We start from the raw sequence: 13,756 nt of genomic DNA, 5'->3' as shown, positions 1-13,756 counted from the left end.
TCACCGTTTTGTGGAAGGTTGCGGCACCAACCAAGGAAAAAAAGTTGGCATGAACCTGGACAGAGAACCCATTTACAGTATATTAACCATAATATTACTTGAGAGAGTGTGTGAGTGTGTATTTGTGTATACAGAATGTACTGTATTTACTTGATTAGTTTGTGTGTGAATGTAAACCCATGCGTGTGTACTATATTTGTATATCGGGGTGTGTGTTTGTGTTTTCCTTTTTTCAGTACATTTTATCACATCGTGTACAGTCACACATATCCCTGTCCTCTTGTTTTGTTTTGTTCTTTTATACATTGAGTATGAATCTTTTCTTTTCATAGTAGCCACAATAAATATTGTTCCGATGACACCGTGATGCTTAGAAAAGCAGCTTTGTCGTAGTTCATTTTTTGACGTTCTTACTGTTGGAAAGAAATTGAGTAAACCAGCTCATTGTTGTGGATTTGACCGGCGTGCTTGTTTAAGGGATGGCGGTGCTCAAAAGCGTCCACTTGGTGTCACTATAATGATGTGAAATGTTTATTTGACTTGGAGGAAGGTTAACCTGCATGTTGCTGTGTGATCTTAGTTGGGCTGAATTTATTTGTTGACTCTGAAACTCCCTTCCAACGCCAGACCGCCGTTGTGCAACAGAGAGCAAAAGCACCAATAATAACTTTCAAGTGGTTGTTCAAATTCATGTCTGAGTCAATAATTACGCCATGATGTCTGGATTGATTTGTAGCTTTCAATGGCGAAGAGAAAGGTGAGCGCTGATCTTTGACCTTTCATTTGTGGGTCCAAAAGCCCCTGCTGTCTTTTCTACATCCATCTGAAGAAAATTCTGGTCCATCCACTCAATGGTTTGATGTCTACGCTTAATGAATGTAAGGGACTAAACTCAGATGATTATGCTGAAAATTTCATAAGAGATGATGTGATGCTCCAAAATCTGAGCAAGGGGCAGCATGTGGATATTAAGGGTGATGTAGTAAATTGAAAAGGTGGTGAGAGGTGACACGATAATGAGGTGAGGGCATGATGTGGTGAAAGAATGGTGGTGGTGACGAGATGAGGAGGAGACAGGATGGGCTCGTAAGGGAATCATAAAAAGAAAAAAAAATCCCCTCCCTCCCTACCCACACACGTCAACTGAGTCCACTTGAGCGAGTCGACCACTGCGACCAGGTCGGCTGCCTCACGATTTTGGTTAAGGAGGTTGGCGATGGAGATAATAATTGAGTCCATTTGGAACGGGAGCCAGAAAGACGGTCGTTGAATCAGTCAAATGACGCCGGTTGTTTGTGTGTGAGTCCGACATGTTTGCTACTTTAAGCTAGTTTCACATCGATCACGTGCTTGTGGTCCAGTCAGCGGGACCACTTTCGGATGGTGGGGCACGTTTACGCCTTCGCTTGGCTGGAATTGTTCTCTGCGTGTGGATGTGCCGCTCGACTGGAGCCAACATGTACGCGGGACGTAAAAGAAGAAAACCGCTTCAGAAAGGGTAAGAATGTGTGTCATGAATTGACAGGACGTCCCGTCTGTCATCCGATGAGCTCATTTTGATTTGGGCAAAATATAGGTCAGTGTTTCACATTTTATTATGACTCAAGGCACATATTTTACATTTGAAATATATCAAACAAAACTGTCACAAAAAGTGGATTATGGATTTTCTGTTATCTATTAATTTTTCTGCCTGCTGCCCTACGTCATTAATTGGCACAGATAGTTTTGGTCAAATTGGACAATTTTCCACCGCACACCTGATGAGCACAAATAAAGAAACTTTAACACACTAAATTGCAACAGAAACCCATTGGGACATGCTCAATTTCTGAAGTAAATTTTAGTCTCACAAAATAGAACATGAAGCCTACTTGCACTACAGAAACTGCTATTAGAAGTCCGTTGAGACTAATCAAGTTGATTTGAATATTATTTGCATTTACTGCAGAATTTTTTCCACATATTATCGCTTACATTACATATTATTCATGAAAGAAATTCTCTTAATAGTTTGAATTTGATATGCAAATAGTAACGAACATTTTTGTTGAGTGCCTCATTAACTTACTTGAATGGCATGCTTCGCATGGAAAATGTTGAATTCTGAAAATTGATGGCTTGCATCTTAATTTTGCAAATGGTTTGAATCAGATGACAAATGTGGAAGAAGTTGACAAAAAGTGGTGTTCATAAAAAAGAATTTTGCTGTAGAATAACGTACCTGCCATACATACCTTGGTGTCCTCTCACAACCAGAACCAAACTGACCCCAACTGAAGGGGACAAGTCCAACCCGTCCAAACGGCATCGGGATCGTCTGAACTTGGAGCTGGACAGGCTAGCTGGCTTGCTGCCCTTCCCTGAGGACGTCATCTCCGGCCTTGACAAACTCTCCATCCTGAGGCTTTGTGTGAGCTACATCCGGGCCAAGAGATTCTTTTCAGGTATGAAACTTTTCTTCATGTATCACAGAGGATCTGACGAAACAGAACCATATCCAGATCCAATGGTCAAATACAGTCAGGAAGAATTTCGAGTTAATCAGAATGATTTTAAACGCGTGTTTTTTGGTTTGGTCTGGACTATATTGGACCAAACATTAGCATGCTTAAGTGAAAGGTAAGCCGAGCTGCATTGAATTTTGGGTAATGCAGCAGTTGTTGATGCGGGTGGGGTGGGGTGTTTGTGTCTGGCGTTGTGCCTGCTGCATTGGTCACATGCACAAATTTGTTACATCATGTCTATAAAGTGGAAACTACACGACTTGGGATTTGTTTTTTTTTACGGTTGACAACTTGACACAAAAGTGATGAAAGTTGTGTCACCATAGTTGGATAATTTAATCAATGTAGGTGTGAAGTAGTAGATGTGAAGTTTAGAAGTGCTGTTCCACGACTAAAATTGCTTTTCATTAATAATAGTAATACAGTATGTCTCCTTTAAGGTCCATCTGTCTTGGTCTGTCTTAGTCGTTTTGGATTTGGTATTTAGTTTCGTGTTTTTTCTTGTGTTCCAATGTCTCTCGTTCAAGCTGTGCTTGTCGTTTATTCCCTCGTGTTGAGCTCCCTCTAACCCTTTGTGTCTTGTCCAGGTGTTCCACGTTATCTCGTTAATTTGCTTGTATTTAGTTCCCTGTTTCCTTTCATTTCTTGTCGGGTCATTGTCGATGTCAGTTCTCCATGTCTGCTGTTGCAAGTTAAGGCTGTTTGGTTTTTGTTACTCAAGTCAAGTTCAAGTCGTCTTTGTCTTTTGTTGGTTTGTTACTTTGATCCTCGTTTTGAACTTCAGCGGTTTTTGATTATCCAAGTTCCTCGTTTGCCTTTTTGTTTTCTTTACATTAAATTCCTATTTAATTTACTCCTGCCTCGCTTCCCTGAATTTGGGTCCTCGCACACTACAACCGTAACCAGACACCATCGTCCTTCTTTCACTTTGTTGACTCTACATCCCCCTTGAAGGTTAAGCACAGTGTCCAGTGAATTAAAGCAAAACATGTTACAAAAAAGTCATTTCTTACGTTCTATTTACAATAATTACAACGCATTTGAGTGCTTGTTTTCTTATCAGAAAAAATAAATATTTTTGGGGATGGAATGGATTGATGGCATTTCTATTAATTTCGATGGGATTTGAGCTACAAGCGTGGTCACGCTACCAATGTCCACTGGAAGCCCGCACACTCGCTATTCGCCACACAAGGATACATTTGTGATTTGTATTTTTTCAATATTCAAACAAAAAAATCAAAATTCTCAAGTTCCCACTGGACCTCGCAAACCAACACTGCTGGAGTGTGTTGTGAATGTTTCTAAGAAAAATGCCTGTAAAGATGTCTTTGTTTCGATGGATTTCAAGAATCTACGAAAGCTATTAGAACAGTCTTAGAATTAAATATACTTCATATTTGATGATTTTACATTAATTCCAATATATTATTAATATTAGAATAATATATAAACAATTGTAGTTGAAAAATGTGATTAATCACAATTAATGTTGCCGATTCTGGAAGCTTTCACTCCATGTATTTTCTAGAAGCAACTACTATTGTGTAAAAGGCAAACGGCATCAAACTGACACTGCAGAAAGCAGCAGGAGGTCATCCCCCATTTCTGTCTTTCTCCAGAACAAGTGCCTGGATCACCCCTGGATAACCCCGAGCTCATCTCAGTGTGTGAAATGCACTCTTTAATGGATTGTAGGTCAGCCTGTTAGCCTGTGGCCATGAGATGACCTCACCCCCCCCCCCCCCCTCCCTCCCTCCCTGCCAAAAGTCGCAGACACACAGTAATGTAGGTCTGAGGAGGTAGGAGGAGGAGATGAAAGCTTTGGGGAGTAAAAACACAGCAAGATAATCCACTCACACCACTTTACAGACTTTGTGGAAGGGGTGGGGGCAGGGGGGCTCACTTTTCAACTTTTGACTTGCGTGGCTAACATTCTGTTGTGGTGGTTGAACTGGTCTGTATAGACGAGCGGTTTACATGTTAGTTACTAAAATAGCACTTGATATGGGCCACAATGCTTTAAAAAAAACAAAAAAAAACGGGGAGGGGAGCCGCAAGAAAATGTTCAAGAATGTCAAATTGGCCCTTGCACCCTTCAAGTTTGACCCTCAGAGGAAAAACATTGCACATCCTTGATATCAACTCAAGTGGTTCTGTCGTCCGTCAGCTTCTGGTTGTTACTTTGTAGACGGGGTGACACACATGAGGGATACGACACCTAACACTTGTGATAGACCGGGAAGATTATCGGATTATCAGATTTCTTCTTCTGTTCCCTCTTTCAAGTGGCATTGAAAAAACATCTCTCTCGGGGCATGAACAAAATCAGTGACCACCATGACGGCCAGGAGCCGGAACAGGCAGCGCGACGTATGCCAGAAGGGGAACTGCTGCTTCAGGTAAATATGTTGCAATATACATCGGTGCCTGGACTTACAAGTTTTTCTCGTTACAAGTTGTTGTTTGATAATGTTTTGTCTTGCTTTGTGTTACAATAGTGAAGTTGAGAGAGAAAAAAAGGAGACACACATTCACAGATTTGCTTTCAGACATTTACTCAAGCTGCAAAAAACACGTCTAAAATGAAAACAGTCACAAGGAGCATGGAGCAGACCTTAGCTCAGATATTAATCCCAGTTACTCTGTCAGTTACTTACCTTATAAACTACCCTTTGGGTTTCCTCAAAACTAAGTGGAAAAGGCATTGAATGGACAAAAGAAGAAGCTATTTGATGAGAAACGCAATTTCATTGTATTAAACGATCATTTAAAATTTCCGAAATCCATTGAAGGCGGAGATTGCCCCCATTGAGTGCTCCTACTGATCCTAGTATTGATTTGAAAGTCGTTCACACAAGCAGAAATGCTTCCACAATCAGGTGCAGCGTCCGTGAACATTAAATATTGAAAGTCTTTTGATTTTTCTGACGTTTGTCAAAGGGAAGTCACAGCAAATCCATTTTTACAGCATTTGCTATTCAGGGTCACGAGTGAGCTGAAGGCCAACAAACTTTGTGCTCATTTGAATCCTCAATCAAACTCATTGATAAGACTTGTCATTTACTTTCTTTCTTTTTTTCATTGGTCCGACATCCCAAATTCACCAGGTGAGCCGAAATGTCTCGTTTTCTAACCGTCCCTTGTGTTGTCTCTGCAGGCTCTGAGTGGATTTGTGCTGGTGATCACAGCGGAGGGAATCATTTTTTACTGCTCTCATACCATCCAGGATTACCTTGGCTTCCATCAGGTACAAGATAAAACCACGAAGAAACATGCAAAATGCAGCACGTGTATGTTTACTAAAAATGAATACTGCCCGAAGATAACTGGGAAAGGCTCCAGCACGCCCGCGACTATTGCGAGCAAAAGCGGTTTGGATAATGGATGGATGCTGTCAAATTTTTATCACCATTTGGAGGAAGTGTCTCCTTAAGGTTGGAGAGGACTGCCGCCAACCTACATAAACAAAGAAGCTAATCTCGTTTTATCTCATGTTGTTTACTGTGATGATCAAATTATTCATATAATATTTGAATAAAAGTCCACTTTTGTTGCGTTTGTCCTGTCAGACGGATGTAATGCATCACAGTGTGTTGGAGCTGATTCACACGGAAGACCAGCAAGAGTTGAAGAGGAACCTGCACTGGGCGCTCAACCCTCCCGACAGCATTGAGTCGCCCTCAGAAACTGCAGCAGGTCGGGCCACCGTTTGTTTGACTCAGCAGGATCGCTGTGATTTCAATTCATTTCATTTTGTTTCTGCGATATAAAAATCACAACATGGAGTTGTCTGAAAACGTTTCGCACATTGAGAGACTAATTAAAGTCTGCATGAACTAACACTAAAAATCACAGTGGAAAAAAAATCCAAAACACAATTCAGGTTGTGGCAAGACATTTTGTTGCTTTTGATTAATCTAATTGGAGGTTAAAAGAGATGAGGCTTTCGCTCCAAAGTCTAAAGACGTGAACACCCACCCACACCCAGCCTTCGTGCAGACACGTCACTTACAATTACCTTCATGCCAGCCGTTGATGCACACACGCAGGCCAAGGACAATCTATTCAGCAACTTCTTCTTTGTGCTGATACGTTTCGTCAAGTAGACGGCGAGTCGGCCTCCTCCTACCTGGTGAGGTACAACCCTGATGAACTTCCTCCGGAAAACTCCTCCTTCTTTGAGAGAAGCTTTGTTTGCCGCTTCCGCTGCCTACTGGACAATTCTTCTGGCTTCTTGGTGAGATTTCTTGAATGCAAGTTGCTTTCTGTGCCTTTTTCTCGAAAGTGTTTTTCTATATTTTATATATGTTTTTTGACAATAAGTGAAATTTGTAATGTTTGCTGGATTAAGTTGACTGACTTGTTTAAAATCTATCGAGGTGATGGTTTATTGTGGACGGACCCTCGATCGTGTGTCACGTAGCTAGTTCTCAATTTCATATTATTATCCCCTTAATAGACGGGATTATTTAGCTCATCGTTTTATTTATGGCATCACTCGCAGCTTTCGTCCTTTGCAAAGACGTTTCTGAAGATGTTGTAGGGCAGTCGTTTACGTTTGTGAATTTTTCAAAGGGTTTTTTGCGTGGTGAAGATTTCACATGATCATCAAGTTTGAAGTACTCTGCTGCAGCTTGATTCATGTTTGCTCTAACTTAATCGTAATCAATGCCAAAACAAAACAAATATCATCTTGTGACAACACAAAGCTTGGCGTCGCAGCATGGCTCTCCAGAGGGTCGCAAACTTGCGTCTCTCCTCCCACCCAAAGTGTTTGCGTGAGCAGTAAGCCCGGTTTCTGCTGGTATCTACTGGTCACTATGGCTTTTGTTTTCGTAATCCCTCCTGCTTTTCAGGACCAGATTCCTGACATCACGACGGCTCTTAAACCCACCTAGGTCAATTAAGCAATTTTAACAGTGGACGGGGTCATCACACCAGACGCCGTGTCTGTGCGCTTACGAGTGTGTGTGTGTTGAGGAGGGAACGAGGAATTTTATCAAGAAGGAGAAAGTTGAGAAGTACAAATAATGTTGTCAGACAGTGAGAAAAGGAAAGACATGAAAGAAGCTAAATTGTCTCCGCTTTTTTCAGGCGTTGAGCATCCAGGGTCGACTGAAATTCCTCCACGGACAGGTTGGACTGCAAGGCCCCACCGAGCGAGGGGACCCGTTACAGCTCGCCTTGTTTGCCGTCGCCACTCCTCTGCAGTCGCCAGCTATCCTGGAAATCAGAACAAAGAACATGATCTTCAGAACCAAGCACAAACTGGACTTCACTCCCATGGCCTGTGATGCAAAGTATGTGCTTTTGTGCTGATGTTTTCGTGTTTCAAGTCAGCCATTTTAAGCATATTAAGAGAGTGTCGCGTTTCTGTTTTTTTTTTTTTTTAGGGGTAAAATTGTGCTGGGTTACACGGAGGCAGAGCTCCGTGTCCGAGGTTCGGGATACCAGTTCATCCATGCTGCTGACATGCTGCACTGTGCTGAAAATCACGTCAGAAGTAAGTTAGTAGTTCACTGTCCATCGAACGGCCAAGTCTGAATTTCAACCTTAGCCCGTATCTCACTGAGCCATGACTGTTTGTGTTCTTGTAATGTTTGTACATGATGTTGTATTCAAATGAAATTCCAGAACACAAACTTGTCTTTATTTCATGCAACAAATGCAAATAGGAAGTAGAAAAATGATGGTGCCGTAAAAAGAGCCGCACCAGGTTGTGCATACGTCTCCCATGGGAACATCAAGTCTGGCGACCCACACCTTTGTGAGCTTGCAAATCAATGCCAGTCTCTCCTTCCCAGCAAGGAGTGTCTATTCTAGTGCAGCTAATGTGTGTGTGCGCGCCTGTGCACACGCATGCGTGCGTGTGTGTCCTAGTTTGTTGTGAAAGCTGCGTCATTAGAATGTATCTTATACTACAAATAAACAATCCGTTTGTGTCCTACTTGCCTCGTGCGCCAGAGGATCCGGTTTGTTGTGACCATGCTGCCCCACATCGCTGTTATCCGATGATAATCTCTCTTTGAATGCATGTAGTTCTGCATAGAGTGGTGCAAAAACTGAACATTGCATGCATTGGAAAGCGTTCCATTCATAATGACCACTCTCTGATACATGCATGAAGGGAAGACCGTGTTTCGTGGCTGCAGACAAAAAGATTGAAATCGATGTGCGACATTGCTTGACTTCCTTAGGGCTGCGGATGAGTTCGGGTCAGAAGACCCTGGACTGGTCCCAGGCCATGATAGACAAACATGCATCCACAGCCACATTCACATCAAGGTTTAACTTGGAGTCTACAGAAAACCTAACAACCTGGTTTGGGATGGGGGAGTCGAGATTGGAAGCCAGAACCTCGCAAATGTGAGCTCCCGGTAGTTGCGGAGCCACGCCATCGTCAATGTCTTGTCTCATGTGATTTTAGTGATAAAAACCGGTGAGAGTGGCCTCACCGTCTTCAGGTTGCTCACCAAGGACAACCGATGGAAATGGGTCCAAGCCAACGCCCGTCTTGTCTACAAGAATGGCAAACCGGACTACATCATCGCCACGCAGAGGCCTCTGGTGTGAGTGGAGGATATCCGCTTGCTATTACAGTTGGACGGTAGATATGACAGACAGTGGATATTTTGTGACAATTGTTTCTCTTTCACTAGGGATGAGGAAGGAGGAGAACACTTGAAGAAACGCTCCATGCACTTCCCTTTCACCTTCGCCACAGGCGAGGCGCTACTCTATCAGACTGGGAACGTGCTCTATGGGTTTCCGGAAACTCTCAAGGGCAAAGCCAAATGCAAAAAGGGGAAAGGGTCCTCCGAGAACGTACATCCAAAGTCCTTACTGGATGCACTGATGAGACAGGATCAGTCTGTTTATGTCTGTCAACCAGATTCGGAGGCTCACAAGTCCGACCCTTGCGGTACTTTTGCCAGACAGCAAGGGGAGACGGCTGGATTTGGCGACAGCTGGCAGATGACCGCACAATGTAACACTGAAAAGTCCATTTGTGATCCACTACTAGCCACCTTGGACTCGCTTTCTTTGGATGGAGATGACAGTTGCTCCAACAGCGAACTCCTCAGTGCGTTAGAGAACCTCGGCTTGAATGCTGAAGACCTGGAACTTTTGCTGTTGGATGAGAAGATGATCCAAGTCCAGATGGATTCCGGCCATGTGTCCACAATTAGTGAGCTCACAAACAATGAAATCATGTCCTACGTTCACGAGTCATTGGAGACGGGATCTAAAAGAGAAGAACACAACAATGTAGCTGGATTCGGACTCTGTGACTTTTTTCCAGACTTTGTCCAAAGTTCTACCACACAGGTCCAAGAACCTCGTGTGACCGCGACCTCTGCCACTCCGTCCGTCGGCGGGCAAATGCAGCAGCTCCCGATCGGGGCAAGTGGCCTTCGGTTTCCATCTGGAAGTGTGGACGCCAACATCCTCTCTGGTACGAGCCGCGGGATTCTTACGGCTGAGAAAGCCCATCGTCATGACAACCACACTATTCACCAAACTCTTGTCAACGAGGACAACAAAGACGTGGTCTCACCACTGGCGTCAAGTCACCATTGGCAGCAGGGAAACAGCCAGACTTTGTTACCCGACTCCCAGATCCTGGGCGAAACCTTTTGGCCCAGTAAACGCACGACTTTTGTTCATAATGTACTGGTTGACCCTGTGGTCTCAAACGTAGTGCAAGCGGGCGAGTCGGCACTGAATGGCACCAACGTTTGTCACTACCAACGTTTGGTGGACACTTTGCAACCACAGGCACTGCCGGCTCAGGAATCTCACAAGCTCCAGAGTACAACTCTGACCCCCGCTGTGGCTCAATATCCTCCGCAGAGTTCTGCTCTGGAGCTGGAGCAGTTTTTGGCTCTGACACAGCCTTCGGTTGAGGCCTACAGCCTGTTCAACACCACCAACGCCACACAGGATCCCCACAACCAGGTAAGACTCCAACAAATTGTCTTTTGGACCTGTAAAGTTATTTTGTTATCTGCTGAAAGGAACATGCGTCATTACAATTTCACATTTGTGTACAAACACGTCAGACATTGTGAACTTCTTGGGGCTCAGCAGACTTAAAGTTTTATATATGGTCGATTTATATGGCAAAGACTACTTCCTCAGGATGTCATGTTTTTTCGAAAATTGTGGCTTTCGTCAGATGTTGGCATTCTGCTAATTCTGATGATTTTGCACGTAGATCGTATTGGACATTTGCATTTGATCATATCGCTTGAGGCGCTGTCATCGTCTTCAAGTTCAAACTATCTTTGACCCTCACGTTGCGTTGTTGCGGAAGGTTTCATGAACAAAGGACTGTCCCACTTTATGTTAAACCTGAACTTTGATTGAGACCAATATTCATCTGTGAGATATCTTTTTTTCCAAGATATCTCTTCATTTCTTCCTCATGAACTAAAAGTGTTTGCACAATTGAGTTAGTCAAGAGTATTCTCTTTGGCTCAATTGGAAATATTTGACAAGGCCTGAAGTGTTGTCAACCAAAGTAGTGACAATGCATCGCCTCAGCTCTGCGCTGAGCTCTTTTGCAGTCATAGAAAGTCAGCACATCGAAGCTTCAGGCATGACTTGTCGCATAAACTGGGATGATGTGACCAGACATGCTATGTAAATAAGAAAAGGACCCTTTTTCGATGCCGTCTATCTCATGTGCATACATAAATCTTTGAGACAATTGTGAGCTCTCCGATTGCCCCAGCCGATGGAGAGAGAACAGAAGAGGCCTTCCTAAGATGGAGTACAATAATCAATAGAATAAGGGACCGAGTTGGCCCCAAAGCATCCTGACCTGGCAGACATCCATTCACAAGTACTCTGGTGTTATTTTTTTCAGGGTCAGTGAATGTCACACAGCTGACCTACAATTTGCTTGTCATTATTTGCCTCATGATGAGAAGAAATCTGGGTTGTTGTTGTTCTGAATGATTCACCTTCTCGGCACTGATGTAATATGATTAGTAGACTGCTTTTTATAGAGCATCTTTCAAAAATCAGACATTTGAACGATACTGTCTACAGGAGTCATTGTCGTCTTATTGTGATGACTTGCTTGTGTTATTTTTCAGCTGGAAAATGGTTGCCTCCTCAACGTCGCCAACGCCACCTTCATTCGGACCTGTCTTATGTCCAACGGGAACCGAGAAGTGGCAGCCAACGTCCCAAAAACGTGCCCTGATGGACTCTCAGACACTCAGAAGTCAGAATTTATCCTCTGACAAGAAGGTACCAAATAAAAAAATAAAAATAAAAAGACAGTGAGAGATTCTGCGAAACACAAACAAAGCATTTACCACCATCTGTCTCTGAACCGGTGGACTTGTACGTGGGTTGGAATGATCCTGCACTCACAGAATCAAAGACATTCATGAGCAGGATGCATTTGTGCTCACTTGTTACTGCAGGAAGGGAAGCAGCATCCACTAAGCTGGACAGTCACTGTTTCTGCAAACTAAACCTTAAGTTTTCTGCTTCATTCCAAGTGGAACTTCCTGCTCAACTTTTATTGAAGAATGCAGTTGCTATTTTGACTGCATAGAAGCATATTGCTGCAAAACGTAAAAATTTTTTGCCGGTCAGTCTCCCACCCTCCGGACGGATGGAGGGACCGTTTTGGCCTCGACCCTCTGGCCTTATTCATAAAAATTGTCTGCCGGACTAAACCTTGCTTAATCGCGCCCGTTATTAAAATTTGTCAACAAAAAAAAAAACCCTGCCCAAAAAATGGGCGTCCGGTCAGGCCGGACCGTTCCGCCCCCGGGACGGGCAGCCCAGCTCTGGAATTTACGTGAATAGGATTCTGTGACTATGAGAAAATGTATTGTTGTAACAATATCTTCATTCTTATCACATTATTTGCAAATATGATATTTCACACGGTTTTATTTAACATTGCCCGTTCATCTTGTGTCTACGTGAAAATGTCAAATTCATAAATAAATGTGTTCAGTTCACGTTATAACATGAAAAAGGTATTGTTGCAATAATGCTGCATTTGTGCCTCCGAGGACTGTGCACTTCATTCAACGTCCCGCATGCTCCCGACATAATCAGAGCAGCTCGGTTATGTCACAAGAAAAGCATTTTCGTGTCCCGACTGGAGACGTTACTGCCTTGTTGTTGCTCATTTACACTTAATGCAGATGGTGAAATGTGTACCGAAAGACATGCTCTCACCCAAAGGAATGACGTACAAACATTCCACAAGGTGAGATGTCCATTTTCTGTTTGAGCTCTTTTGTTCCACCTGATAACCGGAATCTTCACAGAACAAAAATTATAAATGCAACACTTTCCTAAGTTTTTTCTGTGAACACAAAACACAAGTTTTCTCTTTAATATCATTCACAAATCTGTCTCAATCTGTTTTAGTGTTCACTTGTTCTTTGCCAAAATCATCCAATCCCTCTCACAGGTGTGCCATATCGAATGCATTTTGGACAGCATGCTTATTGCACAGGTGTGCCTTACATTCACCACCATAGGAGGGCACCCAAAAATGTGCAGTTTGGGGCATCGCAGACGACCAGTCAACATCTGCTCTCACCACTTTTTGGTTGTTGATTGTTGGAGATTAGCTACAAGTGGAACGCGCCGCCTTATACGCCGATTCAGAGCATCCCAAACATGCTCCAAGTTCCATGAGTACAAAGTCCATTCGTGATCTGTGACGTTTTCAGAAAGATGCGACTTATAATCGCCCACCCCATCGCGCAATTCAGTCAACGTGAACATTTTAGAGTGGCCTTCAAGTGTGGGCAACCCAAGGCACACCTGTGCAAAAAATGTGGGCGGCGGCAGGTTTACGACCCACAAATATTTGAGAGAAATCGACCCTCTGTGTCTATGAAAGGTTTTCGATCGTCCGATCATGAAAAATGGAAGCATAAACAAAACTGTTGGATTTATATTTGTGTTCAATATGTCTACCAGCAAAACCAGGATGGCCGAGTGGTCTAAGGCGCCGCGTTCAGGACCCAGTCTCCCCAGGAGGCCTGGGTTCGAATCTCGAATTTCCCCATTGTGGGACTAATAAAGGGCAAATTATTATTATTATTATTATTATTATTATTCCGATGTTGCTGAAAATGTTTTGTTTTTTTTTTTCCACCATCCTCGGTGAAATAAGCGCACAGTGAATTAGCAACATTCAGCATTTAGCACAAATTCCAAACCAAATGGGAAGCATGTAAGCAGTGGTTCCGTGTTGA

At 43.2% G+C, this 13,756-nt stretch overlaps 1 protein-coding gene across 2 annotated transcripts; it reads left to right on the top strand.

The window, feature by feature from the left end:
• The first annotated feature begins 614 nt into the window (after window positions 1-614).
• Window positions 615-13,475, top strand: LOC148339381 (aryl hydrocarbon receptor-like). Of its 2 annotated transcripts, none has more exons than XM_088291058.1 (12): window positions 615-757; window positions 1,362-1,498; window positions 2,260-2,447; window positions 4,797-4,909; window positions 5,668-5,757; window positions 6,080-6,206; window positions 6,617-6,747; window positions 7,605-7,810; window positions 7,904-8,013; window positions 8,938-9,079; window positions 9,170-10,469; window positions 11,615-13,475. In XM_088291058.1, the coding sequence occupies exons 1-12, from the start codon at window positions 743-745 to the stop codon at window positions 11,762-11,764; spliced, it is 2,709 nt and encodes a 902-aa protein (XP_088147184.1). In that variant the 5' UTR covers window positions 615-742; the 3' UTR covers window positions 11,765-13,475. The 2 variants fall into 2 exon arrangements, with proteins under 2 accessions (XP_088147184.1, XP_088147185.1); XM_088291059.1 differs by lacking the exon at window positions 615-757 and adding an exon at window positions 860-878.
• The last annotated feature ends 281 nt before the right edge of the window (window positions 13,476-13,756 follow it).

Source organism: Idiotropiscis lumnitzeri, chromosome 3 (genome assembly GCF_059441095.1).
Source record: "Idiotropiscis lumnitzeri isolate Australia: NSW breed Sydney's pygmy pipehorse chromosome 3, RoL_Ilum_1.0, whole genome shotgun sequence".
NCBI lineage: Eukaryota > Metazoa > Chordata > Actinopteri > Syngnathiformes > Syngnathidae > Idiotropiscis > Idiotropiscis lumnitzeri.
The sequence above is the reverse complement of the archived record's forward strand: the minus strand, read 5'-3'. Positions and strand labels throughout refer to the sequence as shown.

Bases quoted from the DNA above. Each gene is read 5' to 3' on its own strand.
- LOC148339381 (XM_088291058.1), top strand. The intron at 2,448-4,796 runs GTATGAAACTTT...CCCTCTTTCAAG, and splicing joins GGCCAAGAGATTCTTTTCAG to TGGCATTGAAAAAACATCTC. The intron at 10,470-11,614 runs GTAAGACTCCAA...GTTATTTTTCAG, and splicing joins CACAGGATCCCCACAACCAG to CTGGAAAATGGTTGCCTCCT.